The sequence below is a fragment of the Nyctibius grandis genome, chromosome 4 (assembly GCF_013368605.1).
Source record: "Nyctibius grandis isolate bNycGra1 chromosome 4, bNycGra1.pri, whole genome shotgun sequence".
In the NCBI taxonomy this organism is placed as follows: domain Eukaryota; kingdom Metazoa; phylum Chordata; class Aves; order Nyctibiiformes; family Nyctibiidae; genus Nyctibius; species Nyctibius grandis.
In genome coordinates this window covers 92,843,368-92,861,141 of record NC_090661.1, presented here as the reverse complement: position 1 = coordinate 92,861,141, position 17,774 = coordinate 92,843,368, and the positions used below count along the sequence as shown (strand labels likewise).

Below are 17,774 nucleotides of genomic sequence, written 5' to 3'. Positions count from 1 at the left end.
ATACCTTCAGCTGAGGGCTTTCTCAGGGCTGTAAATTTTCCTCTACAGCTCACGTGATATAGTTTCCAAATACAATTAACCGTTTAACGCTTTGGTTTTCTAAGATATGACTGACTCAGCAGTGATTGAACTTAGCTTAGATCTCTGGCTTTTATTATATTTGAGTCTAGAGCTGAACCTGAGAAGGACTGTTAGACTGCGGAGGGAGAACAGATAATGCAATAGCTCATGAACTACTTGGTCTGGTTCTGCTCGTTTATACTGGGACATATGTAAGGTCTACCCCCCAAAAAAAAAGCTGAAGTGGGATGAAGAGTTGGTTATTATATCAATAAAAATCAGAAATCCTAGTAAAGAGATTGAGGAAAATCAAAACTTATATCAATAGTAGAGAGTAAGAGCTAATACCTGTATTTGTTCTTTTTTTTTTTTTTTTATGTGACTGTTTCTTTAATGTTAAAACAGTGATTATGGATATGAACGTCACAGCAATGGGCAGTGTTTACCAGCATTTTGGTATAACCCATCTTCCTTGTCAAAAGACTGTAGCCTTGGACAGAGTTATCTCAACAGTACTGGGTAAGTGGCACACCAGACTTTATTTAGGTAGAGCACCCATATGGACTTTAACCTAATAACAACTAAAGATTGCATTTACTATAGGTGTCTTAAAGCTGTCTGAAGCCCTTGGGACCTTTTCTTCACCAAGTTTGTTAGGGTGCACAGTCTGGCCCTGCAGATCTCCATCACGTATGGTTCAGGCCTTTCCCTGAAAAATGATGCCTTAAAGAAACTTGGGGGAGGGGAACTGTAAGACAAAGGCCAGATCATTAAAGTCTCTGAAAAGACTTCTGTTAAAATCACATGGGATCAGGTGAGGCAGAAATAGTGGAAAACAAATCAGAGGAAAAAGATGAAACTGATGTTATATGTGAACTGAAGTAATAGATGGGCAGCTAGCCTGAATGCTAATTATTCTTTGGCGCTCTTGGTAGTCAATGGAAGATGTAGTTTAAGTTAAGATACTGACCTCAAACTTCATTTCTGATGCAAGTGATTAAAGCAAAGGAACCCAAGATGTGTTTTGGCATTTTGTACACTCAAAGATAGGCAGAATTTGCTTTTTTCTTCAACTCTCTTATTTCTGTAGCTCTCGAGGGTGGCATCTTTACAGAGTTGCCTCACAGCTGATGAGAAGTGGAGAGCATGTGAGAAAAGCTCTTAAACTATGCCTAGTAGTATAATAATTGAATAGAATTCTATATTGTATGTGTATATCATTTATTTATAACTTTATAGTAATTTAACATGTAACATAGTTCATCATATAATTTTATGTTTTAAGCAGTTTATTAATATGTGGCATATAGGTGTGCTATGCAGGAAAATACTACGTGCCATTAACAACAGTATTAATTACTTGTATGTTAGGCACATAAGGAATGCTTGACTGAGACAAATGCTCAAATATATTTGGGAATCTGTTTTTTTCCAATCCCCTTATTCTAACGAAACCCCAAAAATGCCTTCCTGTTCCCTGTTAACTCTGTTATCCTCCCTGTCAGCGTCTTCCACAGATTTCTCTTTTCCTTTGCAGATACCGGAAAGTTGTTTCTAATAACTGCACGGATGGTGTAAGGGAACGCTACACTGCAAAACCACAGCAATGTCCGGGCAAAGCCCCACAGGGCCTTCGCATAATCACATCTGATGGCAAACTGACAGCCGAGCAAGGACACAATGTCACTTTCCTGGTGCAGCTGGAAGAGGTAGGCTCTATTTTTATGTTGCATCCCAGGCCCCATGGGTGTGTTTGAGTCTGATTCATGTCAGACAAAGTTTGCAAAGTGGTGAAGAGGTGAACCAAGAGAGTGTGGGATAAAGTCACTCAGCTTCATGATGTAGCTGGGGTGGAGTTTGCTTTAAAATATAATGGATGATGTATGGAAATAATGAGATTGGAAGAGTATTGCGGTGCATAGGGTAATAGCTGGGAAAAGTTGGTAAAAATGGGGAACTGGTTTGGCTTGGGAATTTCACAGTAGAACTGGAGAGTGCAGGTTTGAATTCTGATCCTCAGCCTTACCTGTGTGTTTGACTTCTTGCCATGTTTGAAACTGAATTTCCATTTTTACTTGCCACTGACTTTCAACCAAACATGGCTAAAAGTAGATGTGCAGATCTGGCCCCATCGCACAAATTGGTACATATTATTTAGGCATTTGTGGATGAAATCTCAAGATGTCATGATGAGCATTAAGTCTGAAATTGATTGCAAATGTGAAGGTGATTCAGACTCTGAACAGAGCCTCTGTTTTTGTTACATCTGTAACTTAACTTGGTTTGTCGCTGTTCTGCTCACTCCATTTCTGAATCCTTAGAAAAAAAAGTCTAAAATCTTTTTCCCTGTTTTTCCTTCTCAGCACTTCTTTATCTCTGTTTAATTGTAGGCTCCTAGACAATAAAATTCACAAAGTAACTATTTTCTCTTTTTCCCTAATCCAATTTGATTTCTTTACACTTTACCCTTTTTCCTGTGTAGCTGGCCAATAAATCCTAAAACAGCTATGCTTTTACGCTAGGGCGCAATGTACATCCCTTTACAGCTTAGAGCATTCATGGAAATTACTTCTGATCCTCTCCATAGTAAATGTCATCTGTAGTGAGGAAAGACAAATGAGAATGACCTCTGGAGCCGAGTTTTGTAGTGGGTGTGTTGGTGTTTTTACATCTCTGTTATTGATGCTTTCCCCAGAAAACAGGTGTCCTGATTTGTAAAGGCAATAACATATAATAAATCATATCTAACCTGAAGCAGTTGTTTGACCTGAATGTTCATTTTCTCCAAAATGTGGTCACTTTATTTCAGCAGTGACAGTCATACAGTGTTGCTACTGTAGATGCTGTCATAACAGTACAAACATATAATTTCATCTGGATAAATTATTGATTTCTGTGTTTAAAGACGAAGAATAAAAAGTCCGAAACAAGATTCAAAGTCTTCAGGCTTTAAAAAAAAAAAAAAACAAACAAGAAAGGTGCTGTTATATACCCCCAAAAAAGTGTTCATTGCCTCATCTTTCTATTCTCAGCAAAGTTTTAAAACAGATTGAGAGGAGATGGATAATTTGAGAAGTCAGTCACAAAACTATCAAAGAATTATGCCAGTAGTCAGAGGGAGAGACAATCACCTACAGTGTGGGAAACTCAACAACAAATGTCCTGCTCTTCCTTCTCTGAGCATTTGAATTCACGTATCCTGTAAGAATGCCCTGACCACTCTTGTTATACAGGGAACTTCTGTGAATCGTTCTGTCTTTTCTGTTGATTCTGATCTTTTTTGATAACCCTGCTTCAGTATTCACCAGAGTTTGAAAGCAACACCTTCTCCATTAGGAGATGAAGTCTTTTCATGCTGTGTATCAGGGAGTACGTAAAGTATGTTTTGATGAGTGAGTCAGCTTCTGAGGAGATCTAAAGGGGGGCCTTCTTTCAGTATATCTGATAAGGAAGAGGTTACGAATTGCTCTGAGGGCTTGAAACAGTATTGATCAACCTCCAGCCGTTCTGATTACTCTCCCTGCTAGATGAATCTTGACCTCTTGTTCCTAGATTTGTCAATATAAAGAGTTTACAGAGCAACCAACAACAAAACTTTTGAGTGAATTTGACCCAATCTGACAATGACTTTGGGCTGATGTTGCAGCAAAAGAAATGTTCAACAAAGAAGAAAATTTGCCCAGCTATATGCAAGCTATAGGAGAATAAACTGTGGTTATAGCAGCATAATATATACACTAAAGCATTTACCAAATTGTTTCACTAACAAAAATCACACCACTCACTAGAAAAGTTAAACAACCCAGCAAAAGAACAACCACCCTTTTATAGAATAGATATTGATTTCACAGAATCACAGAATAATTGAGGTTGGAAGGGATCTCTAGAGATTGTTTAGTCCAAACTCACTTCTCAAAGGGAAGTTTCTTTCCCTTACAAACAAGGCAGAGGTATCACAAAACAAGAACTTGCCATTTTCTGTTTATTTCTGTCCTGCACAGCTATACAGCATAGTACAATCCAGGATGTTCAGCATCCACAAAACCTGTGCCACTCCATTTTTGCTGAAGAGAAGGCATCAGGCAGGTTGAAAAAGGCTGGATATGTCTGTGTACGCATGTGCGGTTTTTCCCAATGGCATATGAAGAAAGTGTGTCCTATTCAATCCTTGCGCCCCGGGGTGGTGGTCAGTATTTTTAAGTGCTTCATCCTGGTGAGGACTTTTCCTTTAGCTTGTGTCACAGTTAATATCTTTTAGGTTGTGAAAAAACAGCAGCCTTTGCTTATTTTGTAGTCTCTTTGCATCTTAACATCTCTTGTATCCCTCTGAGACGGTTTATTTGAAGCCTTCAGATCTGCAGAACTGTTCCATACACTTGCAGCCTCCCAGCTCTCTTTTTTCATGCCTATATTCCATTTGACCTGCAGGAAAAAAAATATAAGAAGCTGGTGAGCCAAGATATGAGAGTTTGTTTGAGATTTGTACCCCTATGATCTTTCTAGGGCTTTCTGCTCCAGGTAAGGACCCACCTGGGTCTGAAAAGAAGAACGGACTGCAGAGGCAGGCTCACTGGAGGCCCTGAAAAGTCACTGCATCTCTGTAGTGGAAGGGCTTGCTAAGAGGAGAGGGAGAGGCAAATGGCAGAAGTAAAGAACTGTTTTCACGCAGGTGTGGGATTCAGGGGCAGGAACCACAGCCCAGGTGTTTCTTGTAGGGCCTGCTTGTCCCTGTGGTGATGCTGAGGCCCGGGACTGTGTCATTCTGACAATGACATGATGTCAGTAAAAGATGTCTGAAGAGAAAAACAAGGACAAGGCATTCAGAAGTGTTCTGCTATTGAAGAAGACACAAAAGAACAATAATCACTGAAGTCTGTGCAAGTGAAGAGGAGGCAGGCACCAAAACCAGCAATGCATAGCGCATTGCTGATTTCTGAGAGCTGTGATTCTGGCCCAGTTTCTCTGACTCACAGGAAATTTTCCTGTGAAGCATTTAAATCTGGCAGCATATAAATATCTTTAAAAGCAAACCCAATCAACAACTCGTATTTAAATGATCTGAATGTAAGAATGTTTTCCAAAGTAGTCTAACTTTCCTTTCACCTGTTAGGATTTCTGTATAACTTCTTAAAAACTGTTTGCAAAGTCACCTTGCACTTAATATGTTTGGTTCCATTATTGGAAAGGTTTGTCCAGGTTAGTTCTCCTATTAATCTGGGTATAATCATCATGATGTTCTTACCGGGTGACAACAGCTCGGAAGCATCAATATCTCCTTTTATAATTATCGTATGTCCCATTGTACAAAGCATGATGGAAGTGGTTAATAAGCAGAGCACCATACTTACGCTGGTAATTTTACTCTTAAATTTCTATTGAGCTAAGCAGAATAACAACAGCATTTCTGTCACTAAATAGCAGCACAGGAGAAAACTAGTTATGCTTAAAAGCAAATTTTCCCAGTGGCTCAAAATGCTGCCAGTTTAAAGGTTAATGCTTTGTCCTGGCCTAGGCTGTAAGCACAGACCCATAGCTGGTACCTCTTGCTCTGCAGCATGCAACAACAGGGTTGTTTCTCATCCTAAACAACCTGAATCCTTATTCTATTTTTGCACAGCAACAAAAGAAACCCCAAACCAAAAATTACAAAGCCATTTTTCCTACTGAAATTCTTCAACCCAATGTCCCTGACATTTTGCTGTTCTGTTGTAGAAAATAGAGGAATTTTATGAAGTGGGTGTTGATTCTGCTTGCCTTCCTCGTCACATGGTCCTGTAGGTCTCTTGCCTGTCACAAACCCAATTGTTATTTGTGTGTTTGAGTTATTTGTATGAACATCAGACACTTGAGCTTGCTCTAGTGCTTCAGCAGAGACACTGAAAGTTGCAGCCTCCAGAACAACGCTGTTCAACACAATGGCTTTCAAACTTCTTTCATCTGATTGCTCATACATCTGTGCTGAGGAAATGGATGGTAAAGACATTCAGGGCAGAAATTTTCAGGGCTTTGGCTGTTTCATTACAGATAATTCACAGAGAAACTGCCTTTTCCATTTTATTTTTTTTATCTTGATAAAATGACAGCTGAAAGTCTTTGACATTCCAGGTTTGCTTCAGTTCTAGCTTGACAAAGTCATTCCACTGGGAGTGGATTTTGGCTTACTTTTGACTACTTGCTGCTGCTATATGATGTTTGGTTTAGACTAATGTGTAGGGAAAGCTCAGTTGTTCCTACAACATGTTCAGACCATGGGCTAGAATTTAGGCAATCTGAACTCATTTCTGAACCGTGCTCTGAGCTCTTTTTGTGTGACCTTGAGTAAGAAACTGAACCTTTCTGCTTTTTTATTCCCTCATTTGAAAACAGAGTTTTGCTTTCTCTCTCATTCCCTCCATACCTTTATGTGCTGAATGCTCATAAGGCCAAAGAATTCTCTCTTATGTGAATACACAAATGGAGCCCTGAATTTCCTAAAGACTACTATGGTTTTCTGTAATGACAATGTTTATAAATGGCTGTACAAGGCACATTGTGTCTCAGGTACATTTAATGAGCTTGGGGACCCTGCTGGGGGGACAGTACCGTTAGCATTTCCCACCTCAGCACTGTTGTGCAGTGCAATTCAGAACTCAACTCAGCTGAAGTCTCTGGAGATGAGCTTAGCATTAGGATTTTGATTGTTGATATACCCAAATTAAGATGCAAAGTTAGTAGTACTTAAAAGCATGATCTGTATTTTTTTATGGTATCCTACTGTGTTCCCTCTTTTCATATCACAAGTTAGTAATGATTACAGAAATATGAAACCTTCATCCTAACTTTCAGCTAACATGCTGAATCATGGCTGTTTATCTTACTACCACCACCACACTCCTGTTAATAACACACAGACGAAAGATCAGTACATCACCTCCCCCATACCACTGTAATCTGAATTATAATTGCATTTTTTGTGTTACTGATGATGACAAGCTGGTTGGGAGAAATCAGGGCCTTTCATGCATTTTTAAATTCACTGCTGAAATTTCATGAAAATGTATGAGAGTTGACCTTGCCTTCATGATGACACACAGCACTACGGTCTTCTAATGCATCTCCAGTCACACAAGTTGAATTATTCTGCATAATCCTGAGAGGCTGTACTTATTGATTCCTGTGGAGCAAAGGAGATGTAGTCCTGCAGAAAAAGCTCATAGCTGAGTCTAGCTAGCACAACTGGCAGTCAGAATGAATGATTTGATTAGTACAATTAACTGTTTTGGTGTAGAAAAAGAAGCACGTGAAAAGTATCAAGCTATTTGGTCCAATAAAAGACACATTTCTATTCAGTTTCTCATTTTGAAAAGTTAAGAGCACCTCTCTTAAAGCAGGAATTTGCACGTGAAAGCATGTTTTTCTGTACTTAATCAAGTTGGACTTGAATATCTGTTTAAAAATAAGCGTATGCTTTAAACAGAGCTAGACTAAATATATCCCATGCATAGATGTTCAGTTGCAACAGAAATATCTTTGATGGATGTTTTCTGATGGTGACAGGAAAATGCCAAAGAAGGAACAGGGTTAATTTAAAGAAAGCACAAAACATTAATCCATGAAGACAATCCAACAGCAGTGTCTGTCTCTTGCAAAGGATAATTAAATCAATTATCAACATCTGTAAGGAAGACGCACAAGTCAGTGCATAATCGAAGACTTAAAAATTAAATTCAAAACATGGGAACCAAAATTAAAACCCTTGAACTGTTTTTCATTGTTTTATTACTTCCATTTAGATACAAATACTGGAAGTCAATACGGAAAATTCATTATTACAGCCTTCTGGGCAAGATTCAGACAGAGTGTTTGACAGAGAATCATGCTAGATGGGGTCTCACAGCTCATACACCAAAATACTGAGAGCTGCATAAAAGTAATCAAAATGTAAAAATATTGTTGCAAGCTGTATGGGCTGTTTTTTTATATACCTTGAGGCAGGAAGCTTCACAGAGGTTTTTTTGGAAGCATCCAGGTCTTGTGTACGCTCTAGACTTTTATTCTTTTGTCAAGATACAGGAAAATTGTGCATTTGGCTTGGGGGTGGTGGGGAGGGGAAGGAGGGAGGAGAATCTTTTGTGTATGCTTGGAAACCCTCTGGATATTTAATGAGAAAATCCCTTAGAAAAGAGTAAACTTCTGATTTACATTTTAGTAACAAATATTGTAGTAGTAAAGGGCATAATATGAGGCCTTGGGAAACTTGTTTTTAATTTCCAGGGCTTCTTTTCAGGCTAAAAGGTGTACTCATGTTTAAAGCTCATCATACACTTAAGTCTTCGGCTGGACTTAAGCCTTTACCAAGATTGCAGTGTTCCTCTTCAGGTTATATCCAAGCTTATCATGTTGCATATACCTAGTACAAGGTAAAAAAAAAAAGCCACCAAAAGTACTTTCATTTTTTCAGCTGTTGTAACTAGTTGCTGACTAGCTTAGTGTGATGAAAACAGGAGCTGAGTGCAGAGATATCACCACAAGCAGCCAACTTGGCAAATTTCTCCCTTGATGCCTAAGAGCACTGGCATTAAAGACCCCTTACAACAAAGGCCAGAGAGGCTGCCCAAAGATAGCTCAGTGCTGATTGCACCCAAGTGCTTCGCCATGGCTGCAGAAGTAATGCAGGAAGTTTTGTGTTTGCCTTAATCGAGCTAAAAGCTTCAGAAAAACCCTATCATGTAGTATTTGGCTTGTCAAAATGACAAGGAGAAGCTGGAAAAAGCAACAGGAGAGATTTTTGCAAGATATATGTATATACATCAAATTGTTGCAAAACAAAACTTCTCTTGGTAAAACAGCTGCTTGCAAATGGGTCTGGAGAGCTGCCTGAGACAGACAGCTGGGGTTGATGTAGATCAGGTGTGGGCTGTATGGGAAATGTTTTGATTTTGGCTCACCTGCTTTCTCTTCCTGTCTTATTCTGCCCGTGCTCTTACCTGACACAGATAAAACATTAGAACAAGTCAAAACACAGTCTCTTTGTTTTCCTGACTTTTTTCTCCCCTTACTAAGCTAGAATTTTAAATGTCAGCTTTTCAAAACGTGGCATTTTCAGAGAAGTTTTATAGCCTGGATCTTCCTGAATGGAAAATATATTTCCAGTTCAAAGGGTTTTAAAACAAAACAGGAAAGGCCAAGACAAATGAAAAAGACTGGAGGAACAGCAGCTGAAGCTCTTCTCCAATTAGATTTTGAGATGTCTCTGTCAGCATCTTTTCTCCCTGGGGAATTTGGAAGAAAAATTGAAATCTAAATCTTGCATGCCTTAGAAATGGCTCCCTTCCTTGGCAGCACCTGTGGACACCATGGGTTTCATGGCTATGCAAAAAATGAAGACGAGAAAAAAAACTCATTAGAACACAGATTTTGACACTTGCAGAAACAGGGCTGTTCTAAAATGCTGTCACCCTTTTCATCTTCCTCTGCTACCTCAAATATGCAGAGGAATATACCTCGATCTGAAATATACTTCAACTGTGTGACCTTCAAATATACTCAGAGATGATAAAGCCAGCAGGGTCACTATGGTGGTGCAGTTTAAACCATGCAAACAGATTTTGTCCCAGGAGTATGGCTTTACTGAAAAACGTTCTCTTTTTTAGTAATGAAAGATGATGAAAACTGTAGCAATGATGGGCCTAGAGAAATTGGGAGAGCATCTAAGGGTACTTCAGAGCTCTCTTTGGTCCAAGTTGTCACGGTTTAAAGCTGGGCCGGCTATTAAACCTGTGGCAGACACTCTCTGTTAACCCTCCCCCCCACCCGAAGGGAAAGGGAAAGGGAAAAGGGAGAGAGACTTACGGGTTGGAAAGTTAAACCAGTTTTAATAAACTATAATAATGAAAAAGAGTGTAATAATAATATTGGAATAATCAAATATATACAAATATATATACAAAACCAAGATCGAGCTCCCCCGATGTCGGCCACGTCACCACCGGCACTGCAGGGCAGGCTCCGGGAAGGCCCAGGCTGGGCCCAGCGACGGTCGAGAGCTGGATTCAGGGATGCACGGATCGGGATCGGGGGCAGCACGAAAACGGACAGAGTCCTCCTTGGACACTGGCCAAAGGCTCAAGCTGCAGAAGCAGCCCGAAGCAGCAGCAGCACCCAAACACAGCAGAGGAAGCAAGGGAAGGCAGAAGGGGCAAGAGAAAAGGGTGAGACCCTCGTGATCCCCCCGCTTTATACTGAGAATGACGTGTATGGGATGGAATACCTTCGTTGGTCAATTTTGGGTCACCTGCCCTGTCCGCTCCTCCCTGCAGGTGCAACCCCCCTTCGGCTCTTCACTCGTAAGCAGTGAGGAATTTAGCAGTGACCTTGGTTTCTCTAAGAATAAGTACAGCAAGAGCCTTTCTACATAACATCCCTACCGGTGCCTCAGTGATAACTACAAACTTCGGGCGTTATCAGTTCTGGAAGCAGACACTGTCTGCAAAACATGCAGTTAGTTTCAGGAAGTGCAGTTACTTAGAAGAGACTTAGCTGAAAGTAAAAATCACTGAAAGGAAAATTGGCCTGGTTTAGGCCAAACCAGGACACAAGTCCAGCACCGTGCATGAGAGAATATATTCTCTCTCTGAAGGGGATTCAGAGCTGAGGAGCTCATGTATACTCACCTCTGTCTATGGAGGCGTATCCCATTTGATGCCTTCTGTTGGCTTGGTCAGTCAAGAGTGCCCAAACCACTGCATCATGTTTGAAACTGCACGTCTTTCAAATAACTCAGCTCAATGAAGGACATAAGTCCTTACTTAAGACCATCTCCTGTAGCCCCTATGGTTCCTAATGGCTCTTCATGAAGACTGGCACTATCCCCTTAGTGTGTGTAACACAGGTAGGAACCCTTACCTCAGTGATTTGTGTCTTAAGAACATAAGCAGGTGCTTAAACTTCTAGTAAGGCATCCAATGAAGCATTTGCTAGGAGCTTTGCTGAAAGGAGGCCTTAGTAGTTTGCGTTGCTCAAGCACCTTTCTCAGGTTTGACAATATGTCATTGAAAACTCCAGATGTTACCAAGTTAATTACTAAGAGAAACTTGGTTAAGAGCTACCCAAGGGCAACCTGGAGCTGGGTTAACATGCAAGATCCCCATGTTTCTTTCTAAAAAGATATTTAAGTTGGCCTTCTCACTAAAGTATCAGCACCTCGGCGTTCTTTTGCCCTTGCTGACACTCTTGAGAACAGGGAGTTGCTGTCTGTACCTTCAAGACACCAGGAGGGAAATGGCGTGGGATATCTGGAGGAATCCCCAGACATGGGCCTCTGTCAAAGATGTTTTTCTCCCCAACACCTTCAGTCTGGGATCATCCAGAACAGAGCAACACAGTTATTTTTGTCTCATCCATTTGGAAGCAACTGAGCTTCCAGCAGGGTGCCAGGGCAGTGTAACGATTACAGCTTCAGCCTATAAAAAGAGAGCATCTTGGAAAATTTCTCTCTCTTGCCATTCCCAGGTATAGCTCTGCTCCTGCCACCTTCCATTCAGGCAAGCCTCCACTATTTCTGCCTTCACAACAATTTATAAAAAGACTGAGAGAACATGAAGAATATAAAGCTTATGTTACAATTCCCTCCTACACATACAACTCACACACACAATTTCCCTTTCTGATGTAGAAACCTGCCTGATACCAACCATTTACATGGGTACCTTTCATTCCAGTTGGGCATCCAGAGGACTGTTTCTCTCTCAGGGGGAAAGAAAAAACAAAGAAAGAAAAAAAAAAAAGGACAAGGAAACCAAACCAAAGTAAATTAAATGTCGTTTCAGCCAATTTTATGAACTGCCCTCAGCTATTAATTTACCAGCATTCTGCCAACCAGTGGCAGCTGCTTCAACGCGCCAGCCCGTGGCGTGAGCTGCTCCATAGCAACAGCCAGCAAGCATGAACATACCCAGCATAAGCATCACGCAGAGCCACTGAGGGGGTCTTTCAAAAGGAGCAAGAATGCTTAAAGTTAACACAAGGTACTGCATCTTACCTGAAAGGGAGAGGATCTATAGCAGCCACGGTTGTTACACAGGTCAGTGTAGGCTGTATAACTATTCAGCTGTCAGAAACTGCCCTTACCATAGGCATATATGGAAATTACAGGCATATGGTTTTAGGGAGATGGTTTAGTGGTGGAGTTGGCAGTGCTACATTAACGGTTGGACTTGATGAGCTTAAAGGTCCTTTCCAACCAAAATTATTGAAACAAAATTAACTTATTCATATCACTACCTGGTGATATAAAAAAAATCTTACAGGTGTGTAAAAAAAACTAGTGTGTGAGGCAGAGGTTCTCTGGATTTTTTTTGTTATACAAATGTGACTCACTTCTCTGTCTTTTAAACAGGCTTGTAATCAAAAAATTGCTTTTTGTCTGTAAAGCAGAATAAGGAAATGACATCACTCCCCTCTTTTGGGTTTTAAAAGCCTTTTAGGGCTGGGTGACTCTGACTTTGAGTTTTATGAAGCTGCATGCTCCAGACTGGAATTCAGCTTCAGGAGTGCAAGACTCACACCTGTTCTGGGATTGTTTCACATTAGTAGATCCCTGATATCTTTGACTTTTGGTTTGTGGTGATTTTTTTGTTCGTTTGTTTCCTAACTGTGATTTTTATTTATTTATTGTAATTTATTGTAACAGTTTTGAAACGGGTTAGATTAGCAGCCCAGGAGACTAATGTCACAAAATGGCAGTCTGAGTTATACCACAAACCCACCTGCCATAACTCTAGGCAGGAGGAGACGAGTTTAATCAGCTCTGTCAATTCATTAGCCCTTCCTTTCTGAGGCACACACAAAGGTTCCCACTTAGAGTCAGTAGTGTTGGAAAATGTTCTGAAATAAATACAAATCCAGCTCGTTTTAAATCGGACCACTGAGCAGGTCATAAACTGCTGTAAGCTGTCATTATTATGTGAGGCTGAAGTGGTTCTTTTGACGCCCCCCCACTTTGATATAGTTGACCCTTCCCCGAGGACTTCTCAGTTTTATCTTTCTACTTTTTGTGGTTTTAAATACAAAAGCTCATGGTGTGGGTTGTTCCAAAGACTCCTGAGGCAATCTCAATAGCTACCCATGTCCTGAGCACTTGCTGAGGTGAGCACCATTCGCCACTACAACCCTGCTCTTCACTGTAAGGAAACCCAGTATATTTTCCAGAAGTTTCCCTAGTCCCCTGGTGATTAGGAAAGCAAGGCTACAGCACACACCTTGGAGGCCACCTCCTTCACAGTGCAGCTGAGTCAACCTCAAAAGGGAGTCACTTTCTCTCCACTGATGACTGAGCAAGTTGATGAAGTGACCACCTTTCCTCTGGTAACATCAGACCTTGTTACTATCCTCCAGTTGGTCTAGGCCACCCCACTGATCCAGTCTCTCAAAAGAAAATCAGAGTCGATTCCAACCATTTTTCTTTTTTATTATCACAGGGAGACCTCCAGAGATCCCTCATTCAGGTGGATTTTGGAGATGGCATTGCTGTGTCATATGCCAATCTCAGCTCAACAGAAGATGGGATCAAGCACATCTACCAGAATGTGGGCATATTCCGAGTGACTGTGCTGGTGGAAAACAGCCTGGGATCTGACAATGCTGTCCTCTACCTGCATGTAACGTGTATGTATGTTCATACTTGTTGTTAGCTTCTGTCATTCTTTAAAAAATTATTACTTGTCCTTAGAGATGACATTTGGGGCTTTGCAGCTGGGAGCAGAGTGATGGCATACGATGAGTGTTTCTGTCCTGCAGCAGAGGACTCCAGCAGAGGACTCCAGACTGAGAGGAGCCACAGGCAATAGTGACATTTGCTTTTTAAACGATGTTCAACCTCTAATTTTGGGTAGTCTAATTCGGGACACCTCAAAGGAGTGTCCAGCTCTTTCTGAAATGCACCTTCATTAGCGTATTTACAATTCCAGAAAAACAAAGACATCAGGATCTTCAATCACTTTTGAAAGTCTTGACTTTTACTTCGTACATGTATTTTGCCCTCTAATATACAAAATACAACCCCATCTGGGATGGAAACCAGTGCATTTCCATCTTTCTGTTGTCATAGGAACCAAAATCTTGGTGTTAAAGAGTATTACAAGAAAAAATACTATCTTCACATTGCTCTTCTACGGTTCATTTTAATCTTTTTATACTTCAGCTGTCTCTGATATACAACTGAAATGTATCTCAAGTCTTTGCGTAAAACCAGCAATGTGTTCTTTCATATTTATTCTAGCACATGGTTATGGACCCAAAGGGTCAACCTATTATTGAAATTTTGTAACATCCCTAATGGATTTTGCTTGGGGCCATTGTTTTCTTTATACAATGGGGGTTTTATTGTCGATTATTTATGTTTTCAACTGTGTGCCTCTGTGCCAAATTTACTGAAGAAAAGGAAATTCCAAAACTTAGTTATGCTTACAGAAATAGCACTTATCCTCTACCAAATTAACTCTACATATTGTCTAGATAATTTAGCACATTCCATAAACTTTAACTCTACTTTTGGAGTTACTTCGTACAGCATGAAAGCAACTGCCTCTTTAGGGGAACAGCGCAGCTCTTTAATGGTGCACTGTCATACCAACAGATAGGAGAAGTGGGAGGTATAGCTGAGGGAGATAGGAGGTTTATGAGGGAGCACCAGAGAAACAGGAGCAAATGTCTCCCTGAATGCCCCTCTTCAAAAAGACCTTCGATTGCCAATTATAGTGTACCATTCATGACTCCTGAACCTGGTAGATCCCAGTCTGTGGCAAACTTTTATGTCACGTAATCCTTCAGCAGCAGCATGTCTCAAAAACTCATAATACCTTGAAAAAATAACTGTACTCATTAATTAACTTATTTTGAAGCTTGGGTTTTTGATTTGTGAGCTTAGCCTATATCACTTATGTGCTGAGGCTGGTGAGTCAAGGTAAATTCTCATCTTTTAGACATCTGCTGATTCGATTTTTTAGTGAAGTATCAACCTAAGTAGGGTAAAGAAAAGGACCTCTGCTCAGAATAGCAATTTATACACTTTTGTGTAATTTCTTCGGTTCTGGAGTCATAGTCTAGTTGCTCCCTGCGTGTGCTTGGGTAATTATCACGAGAGCTGCTGCGGGCTCTGAATGCAGAAATCCCCTTCCCACTGCTGCTGGTTATGAAATTCAGCTCAACAGGAACCATGATCTTTTTTGTTGGGTTTTTGGGTTTTTGGGGTTTTTTTTGGTTTTGGTTTGTTTTTTTTTACTCTTCGTAAAGGTCATTGGAAACAAATGGAGAAGTGTTTCGGTGGTTGATATTTCGCAGGAGATTCTGACAGCCTCTTGCAAGCAGGGTTTGTAAGCATTCGCTGTTTGACAAGAAGTGATTCCATGGGGACCATTGCACACCCTCGGTCTATCTGCAAAGTAATGAGGCCACATGAAGCAAAAACTGCTTTCTCATGCAACAACCACAAAATGGAAGAAGGCAGGTGTCCAGCCTTCACTCTCACTCATAGTGGCTTTCTAGTTTATAGCAGTTTTAATCCATTTTCTTGAGACATTGTAGGCTTAAGAACCATTGTGATTGTTTAAGCAGTATAAGAAATAAACAGTACTCAGGTATGTTTGTGTGACTTAGCAGCTGAAGGTGTATGTTTCTGTGTTGTGCATAAGGACTTAAATACTGTGTGATCATTGCAGCCAGGCCCAGATTATATGTGCCTGACCTCCTGGAGAAGTGACAGCTCTAAGGGATCTGTCTCGCCTTTCTTACATGACAAGAATTAGGGACTTCAAAACCGATTGCAGACCGAGCATGTTGCCACTCAGACTAGCAATAGATTTGCTGAGGACAGAGATGTACAGTAAATCCAGTCCTCTCCAGAGCCTAACACCCAGATCCACAAAAGCTTGTAAATCCTATTTAAATGCTTGCATTGCCACTCAGCGCTCTGCTGAGTATTCCGCTTGAATTTGACCTGTGGGGAGTTTTGTAAAAATATCTGTCCTTACAATAGACACACACAAAAAGAGTTTTACAAGGGCTACTGGCTGGGTGACCCCTTGTTACAGGGTTGATAAATGAGTGTGTGCAGCCAGATCTGGGCCTTTCAACACTCTTCCCTACCCTGTGACCAGCAGCCTTGCTGAGGGGAAAACTGCGGGCACTGAACCACAGCACTTGTGGTCTCAAAGATCAGAGTAAAATCTCCGTCCTGTGCCCTCCTCATCCTGCTGCAGCCGTGGGGTATCAGTGCCTTTGCTGCAGTTGGTCCAGGGATCCAGAAGTTCAGGTTATTGTGAGGCAGGAGCATTCTGGGGCAGATGGACAGTAAATTGTATATAAACTGCTTCTCCAGCCAACAGACTGTCTCTGAACTGTCCTGACGGGTCAAAATTTTCCACTGGAAAGTTAGTTATGCATTTGTCTGAATGCTTCAGAATAACATCACCTGCCCAAGTGAACCTTTTGAGAAGCTTCTTCCTTTCTGTTGTCTGGGACTTGTACACAGTTTTTTCCTGGGGCAGGTGAAGGTCTGGAGTCTCCATTGCCCCACAGGAAGCTCAGAAATGAATTCTCTTGAATTCTTTTCAAACTTACCTGGGCGAAAACAGTGTCCTACCAAGGTAAGGGCCTATCCAGAGTGAGCTATCCCCATCTGCTGGCCAGATAATAGTTCAGCATTTCAGCCACTTTGACCCATCAGCTATTTGCACAGAAATTCTAAGGCAGAACTGGCCTGCTTGAGACATTCTTTCATTTTCTTTCCTGGCCACCATATGGTGGAGGTCCGAGGACGTGCTGGGCACTCTCTGCAGTGCAGGATCATTTGAGATGTATTCAGAGCAGCTGTGCAGTTATGTTGGAGTGTATTGGACTTCATATGGGCTCCATTGTCACTGCTGTCACCGCAGTCAGTGTTACAAAATTTATTCTTTTAGAGGGCTGTGCTGACACTGGGCATTTGGCAAACATCCCAAAGGATACCAGAGCTGCAAAATATTTAGCCTGGGAAGCTGCTGTTTTTCAGGTCTCAGGGTCTTGCTGAGAGCAGGCATGGCCCAGTTACGGAAGGGTGTCTGAGCAGGGGAATGCCATTGAAATCATAAGGGTGAAATTCTGGCTTCTCATGAATTTTCAAGAAGAGCATTAACTGCTGATCGTAAAAAACAAAATGAGCCATGGTCTTGTCTGTAGCAGATTTTGGTTAGTCTGTTCATGGATAACTCTTAATTGGGCTGTGTCAAGTTAAGTTGTGGCTGTGTCTACAACCCAGAGAAAGCTGCATTTCAGTAGTAAGTCAGGAACACTGCTCCTTGTTTATGCTGGCAGTGTTCCTGTTTATACAGTCTGATTTGGGAGAAGTTTTCCATGTGTGTCTTTCCCTGCCTATGTGTGCTGTATAGGGGTACAGGGTGCTTGCTCCAAAATGTGTGGTGTTCCTTTAGGTTGAAAAGCAAGGTCTAAGTGGTGATACGAGCATGGGTTATGTCCTGAAAAATCCTTTCCTGAAATATATAAGATCCTCTAGCAATGTATCTCAACTCCATATGGGCAGTGCAATTGATCCTCCCAGGCTGTGGTCTCTGCTTCTCATCACTGGGGAGCTTACAGATGTAGGACATGTAGATGTGGCCTTAATTTGTTTAAGAAACCCCATGTCCCCATGTTACCTGAGGTTTCTTTCTTTCTCTTTCTGTCACTCTCAGGACAATTGC

At 41.2% G+C, this 17,774-nt stretch overlaps 1 protein-coding gene across 1 annotated transcript in view; it reads left to right on the top strand.

Annotated features, from left to right (window-relative positions):
- LOC137661900 (VPS10 domain-containing receptor SorCS1-like) overlaps positions 1-17,774 on the top strand; it is a 304,008-nt gene that overhangs the window by 261,017 nt on the left and 25,217 nt on the right. The window contains exons 17-19 of the mRNA XM_068397663.1: positions 466-579; positions 1,598-1,769; positions 13,518-13,704. Of these exons, the coding sequence (XP_068253764.1) occupies positions 466-579; positions 1,598-1,769; positions 13,518-13,704 (473 nt within the window). The remainder of the gene's footprint in view (positions 1-465; positions 580-1,597; positions 1,770-13,517; positions 13,705-17,774) is intronic.